The sequence below is a fragment of the Chiloscyllium punctatum genome, chromosome 8, assembly GCF_047496795.1.
Source record: "Chiloscyllium punctatum isolate Juve2018m chromosome 8, sChiPun1.3, whole genome shotgun sequence".
In the NCBI taxonomy this organism is placed as follows: Eukaryota; Metazoa; Chordata; class Chondrichthyes; order Orectolobiformes; family Hemiscylliidae; genus Chiloscyllium; species Chiloscyllium punctatum.
In genome coordinates this window covers 53,308,019-53,331,592 of record NC_092746.1, presented here as the reverse complement: position 1 = coordinate 53,331,592, position 23,574 = coordinate 53,308,019, and the positions used below count along the sequence as shown (strand labels likewise).

Below are 23,574 nucleotides of genomic sequence, written 5' to 3'. Positions count from 1 at the left end.
AAGCATTCTATTAGAGGTGGGGACTAGGTTAGGACTAGATTTTCATGTTGCTAAGAAGGCCACTATGACAAAAAACTAAACAAAAAAACTAGAAATCATTGTTGATGATAGAAGATGCATGTTCTAACACACATGGATGTTGTTTTTTCTGTTCATTTGTGGGACAAGGATGTTGTAGCTGGCCATGCTTGTGCCTTACTGCCTTTGAAACGGTGATGGTGAGCTACCTTCTTGAACCACTGCAGTCCATGTGCTATAGATAGATCCACACTGCCCTTAGGGAGGGAATTCCGCAATTTCAATCCAGTGACAGTGAGGAAGGGTGATCATTTCCAAGTCAGCACAGTGAGTGGTTTGGAGGAGAAATTGCAGGTGGTGGTGTTCCTGTGTATCTGCTACCCTTGTCCTTCTAGATTTAAACCCATGAACACTTAAAGGTGCAGTCAAAAGAGCTTAGGTGAATTTCTGGAGTGCATCTTGTATTTAATGCTGCTCCCAAGTGTCAGTGGGTATTTGTTTGTGGATGATGTGCCAATCAAGCGGGCTGCTTTGTCTTGGATAGTGTCAAATATCATGTGTTGTTGGAGTGCACCCATCCAGGCAAGTGGGGTGTATTCAATCACACTCCTAACTTTTAACCCTTATAGTTGATAGACAAGCTTTAGGGAGTCAGAAGGTGAGTTACTTACTGTAGTATTCCTAGTCTCTGACCAGCTCTTGTAGCCACTATGTTTATATGGTGAGTCCAATTGAATTTGTGGTAAATGGTAGCCCCCAGAATGTTGATGGTGACACCATTTAATGTCAAGGGGTCGTGATTAGATTGTCTGTTATTGGAGATGGTCATTTGTGTGGTGCAAATGTTACTTGTTACTAGTCAGCCCAAGCCTGGATCTTGTGCATTTGAACATGGACTGCTTCAGTCTCTCGGGAGTTGCAAATGGTGCTGAACATTGTGTAATCATTAGCAAACATTCCCACTTCTGATGGAGCCAAGTACATTGATGAAGCAGCTGTGGATCTGAGATGACTGATCTCCTGCAATCACAACCATCTTCTTAGGTGCTAACTATGACTCCTAACAGCAGACAGCTTGCACTTGATACCCATTGATTCCAGTTTTATTAGGGCTTCTTGTCGCCATACTTGGTAAAATGTGGTCTTGATGTCAAAGCCTATAACTTTCACCTCATCTCGGAGGTTCAGCTCATGTCCATGTTTGAACCAAGGCTATAACGAGGTCAGGAGGCAAGTGGCCTTGGTGGAGCCCAAACTGGGTATCACTGAGCAGGTTATTGCTGAGCAGGTGCTGCTTGAAAGCACTTTTGGAGACATGTTCCATCACCTCACTGATAGGCTGATGGGGCAATAATTGATCAGGTAAGATTTGTCCTGCTTTTTGTGCATAGGACATACCTGGGCAACCTTCTATATTTTTGGGTAGTTGCCAGTACTGTAACTGTACTGGAAGAGCTTGGTTAGGGGAGCTGCAGGTTCTGGAGCAAAAGTCTTCAGTACTTTTGCTGGTAAGTTGACAGGGCCCATAACCTGTTCTCAAAAAATGTGGAGTAAATCAATGAAAATTTTGAAGTGGCTGAAGACTGGTATCAATAAGCTGGGGACCACTAGAGAAAGCGGAACTAGATCATCTAACTTGGAACTCCTGGCACAAGATTCCTGTCTACTTTAATGCAGGTTATTCCTTTTTTAAAGTGAATTAAAGTATCCATGGAAGCAGTGGATACAGAAAGTCTTCAGAATTATAATTTGCTGGCTATAGTGTAATTAGCCATATGATTAATGAGGCATTTTGATAGAGGGAGTAGAATGAAATGCAGAATGCAGCATAACTAACATTCATGTGAATAATTGCATTTGTTCGAATATATTATTCTCCATGAAATCATAGATCACAGCTTTTTCCACAGTTGAAGAGTTTTGTCAAATGAGATTCAAGGCATCATCTCCCTGACATGGTTCAAAGAAATCTCTCACGTAGATCTTCAGTTTTATTCCCTCACTAACTATGAAACTGCGTGCGTTACAGCTTTTTCTGCGGAGTCAGCGCTCACCATTGCCTGACCATTCACCACTGATGCTGCCGAGACCATGTTTGAAGCAGAGGTAAAGATGACTTCAGATTCTGCAAGCAAGATATAGAGCTAACACTGTGCGACAAATAGCACAGTAAGACTCTAAGACATGGGAGCAGAAGTTGGCCAAATGGCCCAGTAAGTCTGCTTTGCCCTTCAATGAGATTCTCAACTCCACTTTTCCACCATTTTCCCCATAAACTTTGATTCCCTTATTGATTTAAATATATTCAAGGCTAAGACTTTTAATGACTCAGTCTCTACAAACCTCTGCGATACAAAATCCCACAGGAAACAAAGTTTGTACATTGTGGACAAGGTCCACTTGTGGCAAGGAAGGCGGTCTTTTTTCTTCTGTATCTTACAATCTTATACTTCACAACCACCTGATGAAGGAGCGGCACTCTGAAAGCCAGTGCTTGCAATTAAACCTGTTGGACTATAACCTGTTGTTGTGTGATTTTTAAACTTTGTACACCCCAATCCAACATCAGCACCTCCAAATCATTTTTTCTTGTAGATCACTACAGGAGGCCATGCCACTAGCTCAATCCAACCTGGAATTGTAGCCTGCATTAACACGGTGTCCTGAATCAGACAATGAAAACATACTGACAGGCAGAATTTAAAAATAAATCTAATTGATCACTTGCCTTTGGCTTCATGTTATACTGCATCCGTCACACATAGAGATATAGTAGCAAGCCTCTTCTGTTTGCTGCTGACACATGGAACTTGTTTTTTCCTTTGTAAATCTAAAATATACACATTTACAAATGAAATAACAAGCTCTTAATAGGTTTTGTCGCAACTGATGAGAATATGATGAGATGAATATGCTATGGAGTTTCAATACAATGAGTTTGCACAGAAAATTCCCATTACAGATGCTGGTAGTTTAGCAACTATGTGCTAATTTGCTTCCCACTTGTAAAATGGGAAAGCTACTTTACAAAGAGGAGAATCTGCTCGCGTCCTGATTGATCAAGCTGATGGATACCTTTAATTGATTTGGTTCCGTTTCCATCAACGGTAAATAAGTTTGGGAGAAAGAAGGTGGCTAACGATGTCTATAAAGAACTTATTGTAACTTCCAACAATTTGCATCTACCCTGGACTATCTTCATGAAAAATATGATACAGGGTTTAGAGCATTTCTGCTAAAAAAAAAAGGTTGCTAATCTTATTAAAAGAAAGTAATGGTTTCAAAAATTGTACAGGTTTTGTAATTTGTGTTATACATGCATCACTCTCTATAATCCTACACCAAATAACACACCAAAAGCATATTATAGCTGAAACTGGAAACTTGAAAACAAAACCCCAGAAAATGCTGACAATCCTCACCATCTCAGATAGTATCTATGGAGATAAACAGTCAACATTTCAGATTGCTCCCTCCAAAATCAACTTGAAAAATTAGCCCTTTCCATGAGTACCTAACTGGACTCAACTTGTGCAACATCAACGTACTTTTTACTCCTTTTGTCTCCCTGCAAATCAACTTTTAATCCACTTTGCTCTAATTTCACTAATTACAAATGTATTAACCTTTTCAAATATACACCGCATTCACTATATATGATAGATAATTTCCCACATCTGTCAAAACTATAATTAAAAGGTTAGTTGAGAAGGCAAGTCAAGCAACCTAATCTTCAAAATTGTTAAATTTGTCTTGACAGTCTTCAAAAACATAGTTTGCATAAAAACTAATTTAACTGATTCTACTGCAAAACTAATACAGTTCTTAAATGCTATATCCATACTTTGTGCTAATGATTATCACAATTCTATGGTGCAAAGATACCAAAAATAAACTGATGTGTCAAAAATGTATGCATCTGTCTCAATGTGTCAATGTTTTGCTCACTAATTGCAGTTAATAGAAATATGTACTTCGAATAAATAACATATAATTTCATTAAATATTATACCATTATATTTTGTGAAGTTGAATCACTAAATGTATTTATTTACTCCAGTGCCTGGTTAAGTCCGTGAGTTAGTTAATGAATTAAAAACTAATACCAAGAAAAATATTTCCCAAAATTAATATTTATTTTAAATCAAAAAATGTTGTGAACCTCTTCATATTTCCATTTTATCCTTGCTTGGTTTGCCCTAATGTCATTAACGATTTTTTTCATAACCAGCATCCTTTGAAAAAAAAGAGTAGTTTCACAATATATTAACTGTACATGTAACATTTTCTGTACATCCTGAAGTTTCAACAGGGGAGCTTTTGTAGTTTTATGGTATTTTACATTTCCTATTTACAATTTACTTAAAATCTCTGTTGCCAAAACTTCAGTTGCTAGAATTTCTTTTGTTGAGATGCACAGGAACTTCCAAATGTCATAAGTCACCATGTGTTCCTTCGTCCAACAGAAAATTTGTTTTCACATACTTCAGACAGACGATTGTGTCCTATTGTTTTCATATACTTCAGAGATGATTGTGTCCTATTTCATGGTACTATGCTTGTTGCTTTCCTTAAAGCCAAATAACCAGTCACAATATCTGAAGGAAGCATACGAATGTAGGAGAACTCCTCTGTGCTGCTAAATCGTAGTTTACTTTGTGGGTCTGTATAATTAGCCTGTAAAGAAAAACATATTTAATAAAAATACAAAATACTAAAGGATAAATTTTGATATAGAGTACTTTTGAATAAATGAGCCACATAATGAGAATGCAACAAAATTAGCAGACCAATGGATTAGTGACTCATTTTAATATGGAAATCTATGTGGTTACATTGGGATTTTTCATCAGATTATTTAGTCTTCCTATAGTTCAACACTGAATGCGATGGGACCTGTCCCAAGTCTCAATACACTAACTATAAAGTAATTATCTATTAAGTTTAAGTTTCCAGGAGGAAATTGGTGCTTAAAACCCTGAGAAAATCTCCAAACCTGAGATGGGGACTTCAGAAAGTTCTGAGAAATATCAGAAAACATTAGAGGGATTAAAACTTCCTCCAGTCACTCACATTGATGCTCCTCTCCCCCAATGTGCTACACTATCTCCTTACCTAAACAGGCTAAGATCCTACTTTCTTAGCCCCCTGTCCACCATCACACCTCCCTGCCTCCGCCCCAGCTCTGTGCCACCATACACACTCAGTAGCTTGTCAGAGGCTTTCGGACCTTTGAACTACATATATGCTACAAATGATAAAATGTACGTAAAAACCATGCAATAGATAAATTATGCTCACTCCTGGCAGGTGCCACTGGTTGGCCAGCAAATATTACCTATCCAAGTTGCCACTCAAAAGGTGATGGTGAGTTACTTTCTTCAACAGTGTAGTCCAACGTGCTGAAGGTTGACCTACAATGCCGTTAGGGGAGGTAATTCCAGGATTTTCACCCAGCAACAGTGAAGGAACAGTGATATATTTCTGTCAGGATAGAACTGGCTTGGAGGGAAACTGGCAGGTGATGGTGTTCTCATTTATCTGCTGCATTTGTCCTTCTAGATGGATGTGATCATGGGTTTGGAAGGTAGTATCTAAGAATCTTTGGTGGATTTCTGCAGTGCATGTTGTAGATAGTACACACTGCTGCTACTGAGCGTTGGTGGTGGAGAAAACAGGACTTATGGATGTGATAAGCAAATGGGCTGCTTTTTCCTGGATGTTGTCAAGCTTGTTGAATGTTGGTGGAACTGCACCCATTCAGGCAAGTGATGAATATTCCATCACATTCCTGACCTGTGCCTTGTAGATGGTGGATAAGCTTTGGGATCATGAAGGCGAGTTACTTGCCACAGTATTCCTAGCCTCTGACCTGCTCTTGTAGCTTATACAGTACGTCCAGTTGAGTTTCTGGTCAATGGTAACCCCCAGGATGTTGGTAATGGGAGATTCTATGATGGTAACTCCTTTGAATGCCAAAGGACTGTGGTTAAATTGTCCCTTACTGGAGATGGTCAACCCAAGCCTGGATATTGTCCACGTCCTACTGCATTTAAACTTGAATTGCCTTAGTATCTGAGAAGTTGTAAACTGGTGCTCAACACTGGCAACTCCTGACTTTTTGGTGGAGGGAATTAATTGATGAAGCAACTGAAGATAATGAGACGTAGGACACAACCCGGAGGATTTCCTGTTCAGATGACTGACACCCAATCACCATAACCATTTTCATCTGTGCCAGATCTGATTCTAACCAGTCGACAGTTTACCTTGATACCCATCGATTCTAATTTTGCGAGGACTCCTTGGTGCCACACATTAAATGCAGCCTTGATGTCAAGGGGAGGGTCACTTCCACTTCATCCGTGGAATTCAGCTGTTTTGTCTATTTTTGAACCAAGGCTGTAATGAAGTCAGGAGCTGACTGGCTCTTGTGGAATCCAAACTAGGCATCACTGAGCAGGTTATCGCTGAATAGGTGTTGCTTGATGACAATATTGATGAACCTTTCATCATTTTACTGATGATCAAGAGTAGACTGATTAAGCAGTAATCATTCAGGTTAGATTTGTCTTGATGTGTGTGTCCAGGACATACCTGGACAACTTTCCATATTGTTGGGTAGTGGATAGATGTCAGTATTGTAGCTGTACTGGACTAGCTTGGCTACAATGTGGCAAGTTCTACAGCACAACTCTTCAGTACTATTGGTAGAATGCCCAAAGACTTTGCATGTCCACTGCCTCCAACAATTTCTCGGTATCATGTGGAGTGAATGAAATTGACTGAATACGGTGATGCTAGGACCACTGAGGGAGACGAAAATAAAAACCAAAAATGAAACACTGACAAAACTTGAAAGCCAATAATGTGAACTAGCTCACCAAATTAGTTCATATTTTTAATAACAGTAGACTGAGTTGAAAAAAAGCTGCGAAGCAAAGTTGTTCAAGGTTATAGGTGGTTTTCAATTAAAAATTCCAAAATATGATGCCATATGATTAATCAAGATGCTCAGTCAACCAAATCAATTATACTTTAAAAGCCTTATTTGTGTGATGACAGGGAATAAACCTATTTGCAAAGCTTGTATTTTTACAGTTTCATCTTGGAGCTTCTTGAGGCTTGGCACTCAGCTGGTGATTCCAGTCCCCTTGCTGCAATCAGCTGTAGCTTACCACAATAACTTTAGTGGTCTTTAGCCTTTACTGGCAAGCTTCTTTACTTACCTGGTATTGTCTTTCACCTGTCTTCTCATCTCCTTTCTCTGTTCTGCAAAGTCATCAGTGGCAAATTTTAAGTTAAAATACACCATCTTGACTACTACCATACTCAACTGCAACCTTCAAGTAAACTTCACTCACTCCCTCTCCTCTCATTATACGATATTCATGTTTTTGTTAAGTTTCATCCTTTGTTTTATATTTTAAATATTAATTCTTGACATGTGAACTGCTAGTAAGACTGATATTTATTGCCTACCTGTCGCCCAAAGGTGATGCTGGACTTTATTCTCAATTTCACCAGAATGTCACAGGAGAATGAAGACTCAACCAAATCAATAATGATAGCAGATTTTCTTCCCTGAACAATCATTACTATGAATTGGTTTTAAAATAAGCTTTCCAGCCTCAGTCACTTTTACAGACATAAGTTTTTTTTAAATTCAACTTTAAAACAATGATGTTTGCAAAATGGTCTTTTTAGAAGCGGAAATAGTTTTCTGCATTATTACTTCACTAACATAACCACAACAGTACTAAGATAATCACTTCAATATTGTCGTTTTTAAGATTTTACTTCTTTAAAGCCCTAATCTGCTTCAAATTTATCCACGCTACTGAAGCTGCTTTGTTGCTAACTTTAGCATCAGTCACAAAAATGTACAGGCAGTACGGCAGCTCCAGGCTGTCAACGAGACTCAAAAAGAGATAAGTTACAGGCACAATCTTAGACCAATGCCAGGCTTCTGACACTCAAATTTGACTTTATTAAATCATATTTTACAATGTAAACATGGAGGTCAAGGACAATGTAAAGTCAAAAACTAAGCTGTACCATATTGCAATGGCCAGTGGCAAGATGGAAGATTGGGCAACTTTCAAACATAATAAAAAGAAAACTAGCACAAAATATCAAAAAGGATGATGTGGTTCTGTTCGCCGAGCTGGGAATTTGTCTTGCAAACGTTTCGTCCCCTGTCTAGGTGACATCCTCAGTGCTTGGGAGCCTCCTGTGAAGCGCTTCTGTGCTGTTTCCTCCGACATTTATAGTGGCCTGTCTCTGCTGCTTCTGGTTGTCAGTTCGAGCTGTCCGCTGTCGTGGCCGGTATATTGGGTCCAGGTCGATGTGTTTGTTGATAGAGTTTGTGGATGAGTGGATTAGTGGTGCTGGAAGAGCACAGCAGTTCAGGCAGCATCCAAGGAGCTTCGAAATCGACGTTTCGGGCAAAAGCCCTTCATCAGGAATAAAGGCAGTGAGCCTGAAGCGTGGAAAGGATGAAGGGCTTTTGCCCGAAACGGCGATTTCGAAGCTCCTTGGATGCTGCCTGAATTGCTGTGCTTTTCCAGCACCACTAACCCAGATTCTGGTTTCCAGCATCTGCAGTCATTGTTTTTACCTTTGTGGATGAGTGCCAGGCCTCTAGGAATTCCCTGGCTGTTCTCTGTTTGGCTTGCCCTATAATGGTAGTGTTGTCCCAGTCGAATTCATGTTGCTTGTCGTCTGTGTGCGTGGCGACTAAGGATAGCTGGTCGTGTCGTTTCGTGGCTAGTTGGTGTTAGTGTATACAGATCGTTAGCTGTCTTCCTGTTTGTCCGATGTAGTGTTTTGTGCAGTCCTTGCATGGGATTTTGTACACTACATTGGTTTTGCTCATGTTGGGTATCGGGTCCTTCATTCTGGTGAGTTGTTGTCTGAGAGTGGCTGTTGGTTTGTGTGCTGTTATGAGTCCTAGTGGTCGCAGTAGTCTGGCTGTCAGTTCAGAAATGCTCCTGATGTATGGTAGTGTGGCTAGTCCTTTGGGTTGCGGCATGTCCTCATTCCGTTGTCTCTCCCTTAGGCATCTGTTGATGAAATTGCGAGGGTATCCATTTTTGGCGAATACCTTGTACAGGTGTTCTTCTTCCTCTTTTTGTAGTTCTGGTGTGCTGCAGTGTGTTGTGGCCCTTTTGAATAGTGTCTTGATGCAACTTCGTTGGTGTGTGTTGGGGTGGTTGCTTTCATAGTTTAGGACTTGGTCTGTGTGTGTGGCTTTCCTGTAAACCTTTGTGGTGAATTCTCCGTTCGGTGTTCTCTGTACCATCACGTCTAGGAATGGGAGTTGGTTGTCCAATTCTTCCTCTCTAGTGAATCGGATTCCTGTGAGTGTGGCGTTGATGATCTGGTGTGTGTTCTCTATTTCTGCGTTTTTAATTATTACAAAGGTGTCATCCACGTATCTGACCCAGAGTTTCGGTTGAATTTGTGGTAAGACGGTTTGTTCTAACCTTTGCATTACTGTTTCTGCTATGAGTCCAGAGATCGGTGAGCCCATGGGTGTTCCGTTGATTTGTTCGTATATTTGGTTGTTGAATGTGAAGTGTGTTGTGAGGCACAAGTTAGAGGTTAGAACAATGCAAAGGTTAGAACAAACAGTCTTACCAAACAGACAATTCACCACAAAGGTATACAGGAAAGCCCCACACACAGACCAAGTCCTAAACTATGAAAGCAACCACCCCAACACACACAAACAAAGTTGCATCAAGACACTATTCAAAAGGGCCACAACACACTGCAGCACACCAGAACTACAAAAAGAGGAAAAAGAACACCTGTACAAGGTATTCGCCAAAAATGGATACCCTCGCAATTTCATCAACAGATGCCTAAGGGAGAGACAACGGAATGAGGACATGCCGCAACCCAAAGGACTAGCCACACTACCATACATCAGGAGCATTTCTGAACTGACAGCCAGACTACTGCGACCACTAGGACTTATAACAGCACACAAACCAACAGCCACGCTCAGACAACAACTCACCAGAACGAAGGACCTGATACTCAACATGAGCAAAACTAACGTAGTGTACAAAATCCCATGCAAGGATTGCACAAAACACTACATCAGACAAACAGGAAGACAGTTAACGATCCGTATACACAAACACCAACTAGCCACGAAACGACACAACCAGCTATCCTTAGTAGCCACACACACAGACGACAAGCAACATGAATTCGACTGGGACAACACTACCATTATAGGGCAAGCCAAACAGAGAACAGCCAGGGAATTCCTAGAGGCATGGCACTCATCCACAGATTCTATCAACAAACACATCGACCTGGACCCAATATACCGGCCACGACAGCGGACAGCTCGAACTGACAACCGGAAGCGGCAGAGACAGGCCACTATAAATGCCGGAGGAAACAGCACAGAAGCGCTTCACAGGAGGCTCCCAAGCACTGAGGATGTCACCTAGACAGGAGACGAAACGTTTGCAAGACAAATTCCCAGCTCAGCGAACAGAACCACAACAACGAGCACCCAAGCTACAAATCTTCTCCCAAACTTTATCAAAAGGATAGGAAACCTTCTATAGGTATATAAAAGGTGAGAGTCACTAATAAGAATGCAGGTCCTTATGAGAGTTAATAGTGGGGAACACTAAGGTGGTGGAGATGTTGAATCAATATTTTGCCTCAGATTTCACAGTGGAGGACATCAGTACCATTCCTGTTGGAACAGGCAAGTCAGAGACAATAGATAACATAGAACTGAACAATAAACATCAATAGGGAAAAGGTACAAAGCAAACTATTAGGATTGATGACAGACAAGGCCCCTGGGCCTGATGGCCTAGGATATTAAAGGAGTTGCAGCAGAGATAGTAGATCTATTGGTTATAATATTCCAAAATTCCCTGGACTCAGGAAAGGTACCAGTGGATTGGAAAATGGCTAATATTATGCCCTTATTCAAAAAGTGAGGGATGCAAGATGTGGGAAATTACAGACCAGTTAGTTTAACATCTGCTGTTGGGGAAGTGCAAGAGTCAATTATCAAGGAAGCAAAATCAGGGCAGTTGGAAAGTCAAAATGCTATCCATCAGAGTTAGCATAGTTTTATGAAAGGCAAATCATGTTTGACTAATTTTTGCTATATTTCTTCGAAGAAGTAGTGAACAATGTGGATAATGGTGATTGTAGTTGAACGTGAGGACTACAGACGCTGGAGATCAGAGTCAAGATTAGAGTGGTGCTGGAAAAGCACAGCTGACCTGCTGTGTTTTTCCAGCACCACTAATAATGGGGATGGGGACAATGCTGCTCCTTTAACAAGATTGTATTTTCCTTTTTTTTATTTCAGAGAAGATGTAAAAGACACATAGTTCAAAAAGTCTAAGTTGAAGAGTTTTAGGGCCAGTTTGATTATAGCTAATAGATACTGTCTCAGACAACAGGCTTTCAAGTTTAAAGAAAACATTTGTACAATGAAAGGGGAGTGGCCAGTTCTCCCAGCTCAGCTTTTCTCTGGTTTAGGTTGGTTTTAGCACAGTAGTGTTTTGAAGCTGCCGAATGCAAGGAAGCAGGTCCATGCTGGTATTCTTTCTGATATCTTTCCTCTAAGACCCTGTGTTTGATTTTCCTTTTGTGCCAACGGGAGTTTATGGGGATTGTTGCAAGTATTTGGAACAGCATTAAATTGGGATAATCTGTTCAGTTTTCAGATAGTTTAAATTATTCAGTATTCTGTTCTCTTATTTATGTTTCATTCTGTAATCTTGCAAATAAATTGTTTTGTTTAAAAGTGAGGGGCTTTGACCAGCTGCATCTCTCCTGCTTAAAACAACTAGCAAAGTTAGGGTCTAAGCTACTTTCTTGAAATGTTTAGAGGGAGTCTGGCCTGGATCATAACAGGATGCTATAGATTTAATTTATCTGAACATCCGGAAGGCATTCGAGAAGGTGCCGCGCAAAAGGTTAAGTACAAGGTTGGGTCATATGGGATTAGTGGTAATTCATTAACCTGGATAGATGACTGGCTGATGGATAAAAGACAGAAAGTCAGGATAAATGGGATGTTTTTTCCTCGATGGTGAGAAGTAACTAGTGGAGTGCCACAGAGTTTGGTCCTTGGACCCCAGCTATTTACAATCTATGTTAACGACAGGGATAGAAGACTGTACAGCTAAATTTGCAGATGACAGAAAAATTGGTGAGCCGGCAAATTGCAATGAGGAAATCAGGACCTTACAAGTGGATATAGATAGCTTAGAAGAGTGGGCCAAAATGTGGCAGATGGAGTTTAACGTGGATAAGTGCGAGGTCATGTATTTGGGTCGAAGATATGGGAAGGTGACTTATTATCTTAATGGGGAGAGTCTTCAGGATGCTCCAGTGCAGAGGAATCTAGATGTACTTGTTCGAGTCACAGAAAACTAGCATGCAAATAAAGCAGACAATAAATAAAGTGAATGGAATGTTGGTTTTTATAGCTCAAGGCATAGAAATATAAAGGTAAGGAAGTGCTGTTGCAACTATACAGTGCTGGTGAGACTGCCCTTGGAGTATTGTGCAGAGTTTTGGTCCCCATATTTGGGGAAAGATGTAGTGGTATTAGAGGCAGTTCAGAGGAGGTGCACTGAATTGATCAGAAGGATGAGAGATTTGTCATATGAAGAGAGATTGAACAGTTTAGGTCTATAGTCTCTGAAATTTAGAAGAGTGAGGGGAGATCAAATTGAGGTATTCGAGATGATAAAAGATATGGATAAAATAGACATGGAGTGGATGCTTCCTCTTGTGGGACATTCTAGGACAAGAGGTCATCGTCCTAAGACGATGGGTAGCAAACTTAAAACTGTTGAGAAGCAACTAATTTTCCCAAAGGGTCATGAATCTATGAAATTCGCTACCCCAAAGTGCAGTGGATGCCACGACAGTGAGTAAATGTAAGGAGTTAGGTGACAGAATTTTAATTGGTAATGGGTTGAAGGGATATGGAGAGAAGGCAAAAAAAAAGGGGTTGAGGAGCATTAGGTCAAATGTCAGAGCAGACTCAGTGGGCTGCATAGCCTAATTCTACTCCTATATCTTATGAACATAACTCATTTTCAAGTTTTGTTTCTGTTCTATTTTTGATTTTTAACATATTGTATTTTAACCGCTGCATGGTATTTGCATACATGCTGCATATGATAAAATTTATAATTTGTGCTCCCATGCACATTTCATATATGGGGCTGTAATTTGGGAAGCAATTGTGAAAGTCAACAACCCAAAGCACCATTGCTTAGTCCCATTTTGCTGCAGCCTTGAAAGCCCATCTGTTATGGAATTATTCTGTCAGCTTCTCATCGTTGAAGAATATGCTGATCTTGTGAGCAGAGCTCCCAATTTATGACCTTAAAAATTACCTATACATTTAATTTCAGAATCAGTGAAGTAAAATACAGAGAGAAGAATGCGTACTAATATAAATGCCTTTGTCACTCACCAAACATTTCAAACTATTTTACAACCAATGAAGTATGCTTTGAAAAAGAGTCATGGTTGAAGCATAGAATTTTCATATGGCAAGTTTCCACAAATAGCAGTGTAATACTGATTGAAATTCTTGATGTTATTTGAGGGGTAAATATTGGCCAGTACACTGGGTCATAAGTCATACAGCACAGAATCAGACCCTTTGGTCCAACCAGTCCATGCTGAGCATAATCCCAAACTAAACTAGCCTCAACTACCTGCTGCTGGCCCATGTTCCATGTCCCTCCAAACCTTTCCTATTTATGTATTTATCCAAATGTCTTTTAAACATTGTACTTGTACCCACATCCACCATGTCCTCAGGAAGTTCATTCCACACATGAACCACACTCTAAAAATAAATTGTCCCTCATGTCTTTTTAAAATTTCTCTCCTCTCACCTTAAAAATGTGCTCCCTAATCTTGAAATCACCCATCCTAGGGAAAAGACATCTACCGTTAACTCCCTGTACCTTTCATTATTTTATAAACTTCTATCACTTGCCACTCAACTTCCAATGCTCCAGTGAAAAAAATCCCAGCCTATCCAGCCTTTCTTTCTACTCAAACCTTCCGTATCTGGCAACATCCTGGTAAATCTCTTCTGAACCCTTCCAACAGGATAAATTGTCATCAGTTTTTTTGTGCTGCTGAAAAAGTGGACGAGTTTTAACATTATATCAGAAAAACAAAGTTCAAAGGACTGCAAAAAAAGGGAGACTTTTGGTTCAAGTAGACCAAGTCTGCATAATCTTTGCCAAAGAGCGAATTGTTATGAACTAGAAATATTAACTTTCCTCCCCTGCTGATTTTCTATTTTTCTCTGCTACACGTCTTGCCTCCTGCATTCTCAAGGCCTCAAGTGTTATCCAGAAATGGGTTACACTTCAAATCAATTCAAATAGCTAACATATAATGAGCACGAGCGGAGTACTTCATCTTAAATGATGGGAAGTTGGCATCAAATCCAATCGTTTCCTCACTTACATTCACTTTCCAGCATTACTATGTACTGATCAGAAGTGAGAACCTTGGATGATTTGACCTACATTAATCCATGAGCAGTGGAGGCAGATTATCAGCTTGTGTTATTCAGACAGAGACTGGTTAGCTGAGGGCCAAGTGTAGTTTACTAACAGTCCTTTCCAAAATCTAGAATCTAAAACCTAAACAAGAAACATCATGTACAAGATAAACATGGCTTAATATTACTTATTTCAGGTGTAATAGCAAATCACCAGATTTACCATAGTGTTATCTTGTTGTTTAAATTCAAGGGATGAAGCTTTACAATAACTGCAACCTCCTGTCATGGGACTAGAGTAAGCAGCTCCCGTGGAAGAGCTGATAGATGGCACAATTTACCAAAAATACTCCTCCTGTACTAAGATTTCTAGAAAACAAATGGCCCAAACGCAAACAAAATACATATTTCACAAAGGTGCTTGAACTCTTTAAAGTCTCAAAATCCCTTTCCTCACATGAGCAGTATTCATCATCTAGGCAAGTAATCATACAGATGACATGCATTTAACAAGAGCTATCCAAATGACAAGAGATTTGTCAACTTGCAAGTTGAGCACTGTAGCACAAACCAGATCTTAGAAAATTCTGTGGTTTAATTATCGCCTATAGCAACCAATCAGTAAGAATCCTGGCCAATTTAACTGTTGAAGTGTAACATTTCCTTCTAGAGTGAAGAAACAGTGGCATTTTTTTTATAATCAGTTTGTCTGTAAACTCCTTGTAATCTACATATCCAAAACTATTTAAATATGTATTATCAGGTTGTCAGAAAACAAAAGTCGGGGTGGGATGGGGGAAGGATGCAATTGGAGTGGATGAGCTAGCGTCATAACGCAATAAAAGACATTCTTCTAAACGGCTGACATTTGTACAAAAAGAACACTTGCCAGCAGCAGCTTGTGTGCAATTTTTTTTCATAGAATGAAAACTGAAATTATAAGCTTAGTTGTGTACAGAAATTACAGTTTGCCAGTGTGTAGCCAGCAGACCACAGACAGAGCCATGCCCATCTATAAGCTTCTACATTAGCCAGCTGGAATCAGTTGACAAAGTTAATGCAAATTTAGCAGGGCTCAACTGGGTACCTTGCTGGTATGTCTGGAAAAGGTTATTGTACAAGAATTATACTTGGCCAATTATGATTTTCAATTCTCCGTGTGAGGAATTATATAACCGCATGCAGTTTTTTTTTCTTTTACAGATCTGTGAAAGACAAAGGTGTGACCATAGGAATAAGTCCAATTGCATGGCAAGTTGTATATAGCCTATTATGTGTTTCCTTTCCTGGGTCAGCTGGCATAGTAACCAGCTGTATCTTGGCTCTTTCCTTGATTATGAGGATTATAGTTTTGATAGCAGCTGTTTATGAAGACGAATGGAGTGCTGCAAGAATCAACTTCATTTCCCACTTTTGTTCTACATGATATTCACCTAACAAAAAACCTTTCTTGTCTTAAAAGTTCTGATTGACCACAGGGTTTAGGGAGAGCATGCTTCAAATTTCTGCTCCTCATTGTATGAAAAAAAGTGTTTTTTTCATTTCACCCCGAATTGGCCCAATCCAACTATAAGCTTCTACACCCTGCTCTCAACTTCCTCACTTTAGTTAATGTTTTGCCTGTTAGCTCTCCGATCATATCCCAACATTACTAAACACTTTAATCTAATCAATATTCTTCATCCAGAAGAATATAAAAGACATGCAGTTGTTGTGGGTATGTTCACTGAGCTGGGAAGTTGGGTTTGCAGATGTTTCATCCCTTTTCTAGGTGGCATCCTCAGTGCTGTCGAGTCTCCTACAAAATGCTGCTGCACTGTGTTGGTTGGAATTTTTGGTTTTGTTCCAGCTGCTTCCGGTCGCCGGTTCAGTTGTTTGTTGCAAAAGTCGGTAGATTGGGTCTAAGTCAATGTGTTTATTGATGGTGTCCATGGATGAGTGCCATGCTTCTAGAAATTCTCTGACTGTCCTCCGTTTAGCTTGCCCTATTATTGTTGTGTTGGCCCACTCCATCAATAAACACATTGACTTAGACCCAATATACCAACCACAGCAAAGAACAACCAGAACTGGCAATCGGAAGCAAAAAATCAAATAAATTCCAACCAACAGTACAGTAGCGGTTCACAGGAGGCTCCAAAGCACTGAGGATATCACCTACACAGGGGACGGAACATCTGCAAACCAACTTCTCAGCTCAGCGAACATACCCACAGCAACTCCAAATCAGCACCTGAGGTTTAAATCTTTACACAAATCTTGAATATAAAGACATGCCGACAATTTAACCCCCTACACCTTGGTATTCAAGTGAATTTGTGGCACACCCCACAACATATTCTTCTAGAACTATGGTGCACGAAGCTGAATGCAGTACTCCACAATGGCTCTTACCAATGCTTTATGTAACTGAAGCAAAACTTCCTTCTCTTCGCAGTCCAATCTCTTGAGATAAATGTCAGCATTCCACTAACTTTTTTAATTGCTTTTTTGTAGCTTTCTACTAGCTTTTAATAACTTGAGTTGCCAAATCTCCACCTGCATTGGCTTCTGTTAGCTCTGGGATCCCCAAGGATTTATCCTTGGCCCTTTACTAATTAACCACTACCTGCAGTACGTGGAGACACCATGAATTAAAAAAAAAGACAAAAAAACTGCAGATGCTGCAAATATGAAACGTAACCAGATGAATATTGGAAAGAATCAGATCAGACAACTTATCTTGAAAGAGGAACACAGCCAGTCTTTCAAGTCTGTGATCTTTCATCAAAACTAGAAATGTAGGGATTTAATTGGTCTGCAGCACTGGAAATAGGGAATGGTGAAGAAGAAGAAAGATCTGATGTGAAAGGATATGTTAAATAACAAAAGGAATATGGACTCAAAGCAAAAGGAGATAGAAGACAAGCAAAGAAACAAAATATGGGCCTAGAGACCATGTGCCTGAGAATAGTAGAAGCAGCACCAGTAGATGCCCTCTAGAAAAGATTGAACCAGAACTTTTGACCTGAAGGTATCAAGGACAGATGTTGGCCTAGTGGTAGTGTCAATGGATTACTAATGCAGAGGCGCAGGCAAACACTGTGTCTACCTGCTCAACTCCATGTCATATGTCCAGAATGTTTGGAACATGCCTAACCAAAAAAATAATTTGTTGTTTACTGAACCTACATCCAACCTCAATGGAATTACAAGGACCAAGAGATCTCAATGGGAGTGAAGCGGGGAATTAAAATGACAGGTAATGAGACTGAAAGTGTTCCTCGAAGTGGTCACTTAACCTGCACCAGTTCTGCATAGTGTAGGGAAAATCATATTGTGAATGGCAAGTACAGTGTACTGAATTGAGAAATTTCATCTGGAAGGCTTGGGACCCTGGCAGGAAGGAGATAAAAAGGTAAGTCTCGTAATTCACAAGCTGACATAAGGTTCGGTAGAAGGGGAGAGATTGTTGGGCACAACCAACAAGACAACTTCAGAATGGTTCCTCAGAAAGCTGAAACAAATGTAAGGAAAACATGGTGACAGCAGGTGGTTTATTGAATGTGGAAGCTGATGGCATGGAAGCGGAGAACAATAGTAAATTTACAACAATGCTGGTTCTGCAGGGTGGGGGAGGAAAGTGGAGAGACCAAATATGAACAGGTCCTATCAAATACAATGGAGGGAAATTCTTGGTTGATACACCATTGGAAATTGCATCAGCTGACAACACGCAGCTCCAGCTTATCACCACCTTTCTCCCTCAATCCACTAATGTGTTTAAATTTTTTAATAGCCAGTGATCAAAAGGTAAAACCATCGTCTCTAATTCCTGCCACAAATTTCCAATTCATATTGCTTGCATAAAACTATTTTGTTCCAAAGTTCTGGTTTTAAGATCTGTAAACCCTCTCCCTTGCCTCCTTTAATCTGAAAACTTAACTCCATTTCTAAGGTTCTGCAAATTGCCCCAATACTTCCTTATAGGTCTTAGTGCAGTATGGATGTGAAGATTACTTTGGGAAACCATCTTGTAAAAGAAATTGCATAGATAAACACTGCTGCTGTTGCTACCATTTTCTTTCACCTTTTAGAAAATGCTCAAATTAATCTTTATTGGGTTCATATATCTTGACTCCATCTCCTCCATCCCAACCAATTTCCAAACCAATTCAAAAGACACCTCCAAATTCAATGTGCTCTAATTTCTGCCATTAAACTCTTGGACTGAACATCATTTCATGTTTTTAAGAAGTCCAGTAGATAATATCCATAAGACACATGCTTATCTACCACAATTGTATCAAAGAATAATAATGTACAGATTGAACCATGTTTGTTCGCTCTGCTCAAGTCATATATTGCAGGGGAGTCACTAAAATTTCATGCCACACACTGCACTAATTTGAATGGGGTATGATTTTGTGGTTAATTCATTCACAGGATATGGGCACCATTGGCCAGGCCAGCATTTAATCCCCCATCTCTAATTGCCCATAGGTCACATTGCCACGGGTCAGGAAGCATTTGTAGGCCAGACCAGGTAAAGATGGGAAAAAAATTAACCTATTGATAGGGAGTGGAAAAATTAGCTTATGGGTGAAAGTAAAGTAAACAAAGAATGTTGGAAGATCTCTCTTCTTTGGAAGAACGCATATAAGATCAGGCCCTTCAGCCTACTATGTCACCATTGTAAACAAATCCCATCTGCCTATAAGTGGTCCAAACCCTCTATTTCCTGCTTGTTCATATGTCTAAATGCTCCTAAAACGTTACTGCCGCCTCGCCAGTGATGCCCACATCCCATGAATGAACACATGAAAGATCCATCCATAGCTTACTCAGTAAGTCAAGATTCTATCACCTCCACTTGTTGAGTGTTCCTGGCACCTATCACCCTCTGTGTGAAACATTTTTCTCCTCTCACTTTAAGTCTAGTCCCATAGTATTTAACATTTCCATCCTGGAAGAAAGACTCCAACAATCCACCCTATCATAACTTTATATAGGTCTATCAGGTCACCTCTTAGCCTCTGATGCCCTAGCAAAAACAATCCAAGATTGTCCAACTTTTTACAACTAGTGTACTCCAATCCAGATAACAACCTGGTAATCTTCTGTACCATCTCTAGGTGTTCCACATCCCTCCTATAATATGATGGCTAGAACTGCATACGAAAGTGCACAACTTCAAAAGATTGTATGATGTGCCTTGTGTTCACTGTGATTGCCTGGAATTCATTTTTATTGTCTTCAAAGAATCAGTGAGGAACTTCCAGAATTCGTCTTCCTATATTGGCCAGGGATTCTTCTCCCCACTCTGTGAAGGGATGGTTGTTGTTGGATGGACTCATTTCCTCAAACAGCCATCTCATAGAAAGAGATCCAGTAGAAACTATTGGTCATAATCCAACTGAATTCACATTAATTTGAAAGAAAAATACTCTTAAGAGAATCCAACATTTAAACAAAACCAAAATCTATCAGTATGAGGGAGAACTGACCAAAGTTGAACAGATTAAAAATTATAACAGTAAATACATCATAGGAAACATTTAAAGAAACTTTTCAACATATTCAACACAAATACATACCATTGGAAAGCAAACTCAGAAAGAAGGAGGCGGCAATGGTCTAGTGGTTTTAATCGCTGGACTGTTAATCTGGAGACTCAGATAATGTTCTGGGGAGCCAGGTTCAAAACCTCAACAGATAGTGGAATTTGAATTCAATTTATAAAAATCTGGAATTAAGAATCTAATGACGACTATGCCAAACATTGCCAACTGTCAGAAAAATCCATCTGGTTCACTAATATCCTTTAGGGAGGGAAACTGTCATCCTTACCTGGTCTGGCCTACATGTGACTCCAGACCTACAGCAATGTAGTTGATTCTTAAGTGCCCTCTGGGCAATTAGTGATGGGCACTAACTGCCGCCTTGCCAGTGATGCCCACATCCCATGAATGAACACATGAAAGATCCATCCATAGCTTACTCAGTAAATCAAGTCACGGTTGGTATTACATTAAGATAACACTGGAAAGAATAGTAGCAAGGTTGAGGATCGGTAGTATTTTGGAAACGAAAGAACCACCAAAATGTTGATGAAAAAAAAAGTAGCCAACATTATAAAACCAAGAGATTTGGTAAATTAAACATTAAATTCTGATTCCTTGGAAGCAGAAACAGGAAAAATTATTACATGGCATGAGGACATTATCCCTCATAACAATAATTGCTTGTCAATTAAATAACATTTCCACGGCCTTAATATTCCCATTCACCCAACTTCTGCCTCTCTCTGTGGAAGAAAATTCCAAAGATTAACAACCATTTGAGAAATGAAATTCTTCATTTCAGTCTTAAATGAGAGACCATTGTTTTTTAAAACTGTGTCCTCTAGTTCTAGGGTCCCCACGAAAAATATACAATCATTTGGTTCTTAAGTGAGACGATACCCAGAGAGGCCAGAGCAGTTTTCGTCTCCGCAAATAAGAAAGTTTATACCTAGAGACAATAGTGAAGGTTCACTAGATTGATCACGAAGGTGATAGGCTTGTCCTGTAATGAGATGCTGAGTCAATTGAATCTATGTTATTATAAATGTGGTACACATGTTTTATGTAACAGAGGATTCTGAAGCTACTCTATAGGATAGACAAGCTGGGGAATCTACAAGGAGAAAGTGAGGACTGCAGATGCTGGAGATCAGAGCTGAAAATGCGCAGCAGGTCAGGCAGCATCCAAGGAACAGGAGAATCGACATTTCCTGAAGAAGGGCTGATGCCCAAAACGTTGATTCTCCTGCACCTTGGTTGCTGCCTGACCTGCTGCGCTTTTCCAGCAACACATTTTCAGCACAAGCTGGGGAAATCTAGCACTTTTCAGAATAATGGACTTATAATTTAAGAATTCAAATTTCTCCAAGGAGCAGGTGGGGAAAATGGAGCTCAAGCTCAAGATCAACCATATCAGACTCAATAGTGGAGCAGGCTTGACAAATCATGGTCTAGTCTTCTCTTTTATATTGTGTTCACACTACTTCTCAGCCTTCTCTGTTCCAGTGAGAACAGACTCAATTTATACAATCTCATATTCTAATCCTACCCTCACTACAAGTTGGTTAATATCTGTACTCTTTCAGTTGATGTACTATTGTCTTAGTACAGCAGGGACCATAATACTACTGACCCTTTAGTGCATCCCAATAGGACTTGCTTTACTCTGTCCTCAAACATTGTTACAAATATCATAATTGGTGCCAATCAAGATTCTCGGAGGTTGAATTCAATCAGGTTGAATTAAGCATGTATCCCTGACACACTTTCTGAAATGATGCCCCAGACATTTACATTAGTGTCTAACAACTACACTATCCTTGTGTGTGTCAGGTAGGACTATGGACAGTTTTCCCTTTGGTTTCAATTTTGTTTCGAGTCCTTGGTGTCATACTTGGTCAAATATCACGATAATGCTATGTTAAGCCACCACCACCTTTATTCTGGTATTCAGCTTGTGCCTATTTCTGGATCAAAACCATGAATGAAAAGTGGGCCAGTGGCTCTAATGGAATCAGAACTAAATTTGGAAATCAGATATTTCTTAATTACCTTACCAATGTTTCTTTGCATCATATGTATGTGGAAGCTGAAAGGGTAGTAAATGCCTTCGATTAGTCGCATTTTGTGCAGGAAAGCACACTTGGATATCCTTCCACATAGACAGAAGGAATGTATATGCTGGAACACTAATTACTACAATAGTCTATTGATGGGATCCACTGACTTCACTGTATTCAATACATTCAGCTACTTAACGTCATATTGAATCAATCAATCAGAGTGTTGAAAGTTGTCTTTTGTGGCAAAAGGAACTTCAGGAGGGAGCCACTCAGCATATTTGGCTAACGGCACTTCAAAACACCTCTGCCCCATTTCACATGTTGGTTTTATAACAGTCGAGATGGGGACATTCATAAAAACACCACCTGTTATTATTTCCTTAGAAGCAGACCATCATTTGAAACCTGATGTGGTAGGATTAGAATTCTGTTCTGATCAACAAATTACACAATTGCTTGCCTAGTCCATAATCTATTTAGGTTTAGCTTGCAGATCTCTTTGTGGTAGCTTACTTGTTTGACATCTAATTGTAACTTTAGTAACTTCAAATCGTACCTTTCTCAAAAAAAAAGCAAGTTGCTGTTATTTCAGGAGTCAGGTCTGGGGTGAGATGGTGCAGAATGAAATAAGAAAGTTGACTGCTGTTTGGGATATGCTGTGCATTTTTTTTATTCTAGGAGGAAAAGATTTATCTAAGCCAGTTTGCATTTTGAAAGCAGAATGAACCTCATTTTACATAAAATCAAATTTGAGGATTGAATTTTCTGTTTCACTTTGAGGAGTGAACCTAGTGAACCTCAACCTAGTACTCCTTATAATGTTGCAAACCAGATTAAGAAAATTATTTTAAATAGATTCCAGTTTAAGGTCTATAAACCGCATTCTCAATCAGAATTACTTTCCTCTAGTATACAATAAAGTTAAATTAATAGCAAAAGGGGAAAAATCACCACATTAACTGTAGTTCCTAAGAAAATCCAAGTGGCTCTGAAATTTCCTTGTAACCAGGTGTGGTGGTATTTGAAACGCAATAAAAAAGCGGAAATAAATCTTACATACAATGCTTATTTTAGCCAAGTTCATATAATTAAAGTTCTTTCAGTCTTTGCTTCCCTAATCAACTTACATTCAGTACATAAACATTTTGACACACGGCACATGGCACACTTCTATTAAAAAATTATTTAATGGGATACAGGCAACACTGGCTAAGCTAGCATTTGCAGTTGATGTAATTTACATGGATTTTAGCAAGGCTTTTGATAAGGTTCCACATTGCATATTAGTTGGAAATGTAAAAGCTCATGGAATCCCAGGAAAGTGGCAGTTTGGGTGCAAACAAAAAAGGAAATGATAGATGGTTGTTTTTGTGACTGGAAGCTTGTTTTTAGCAGCGCTCAGTAATGG

At 39.6% G+C, this 23,574-nt stretch overlaps 1 protein-coding gene across 1 annotated transcript in view; it reads right to left on the bottom strand.

The window, feature by feature from the left end:
• Positions 1 to 4,133: 4,133 nt before the first annotated feature.
• ino80c (INO80 complex subunit C) overlaps positions 4,134 to 23,574 on the bottom strand; it is a 46,704-nt gene continuing 27,263 nt past the window's right edge. The window contains 1 exon segment of the mRNA XM_072575569.1: positions 4,134 to 4,695. Within this exon segment, the coding sequence (XP_072431670.1) occupies positions 4,564 to 4,695 (132 nt within the window). The 3' untranslated portion in view covers positions 4,134 to 4,563.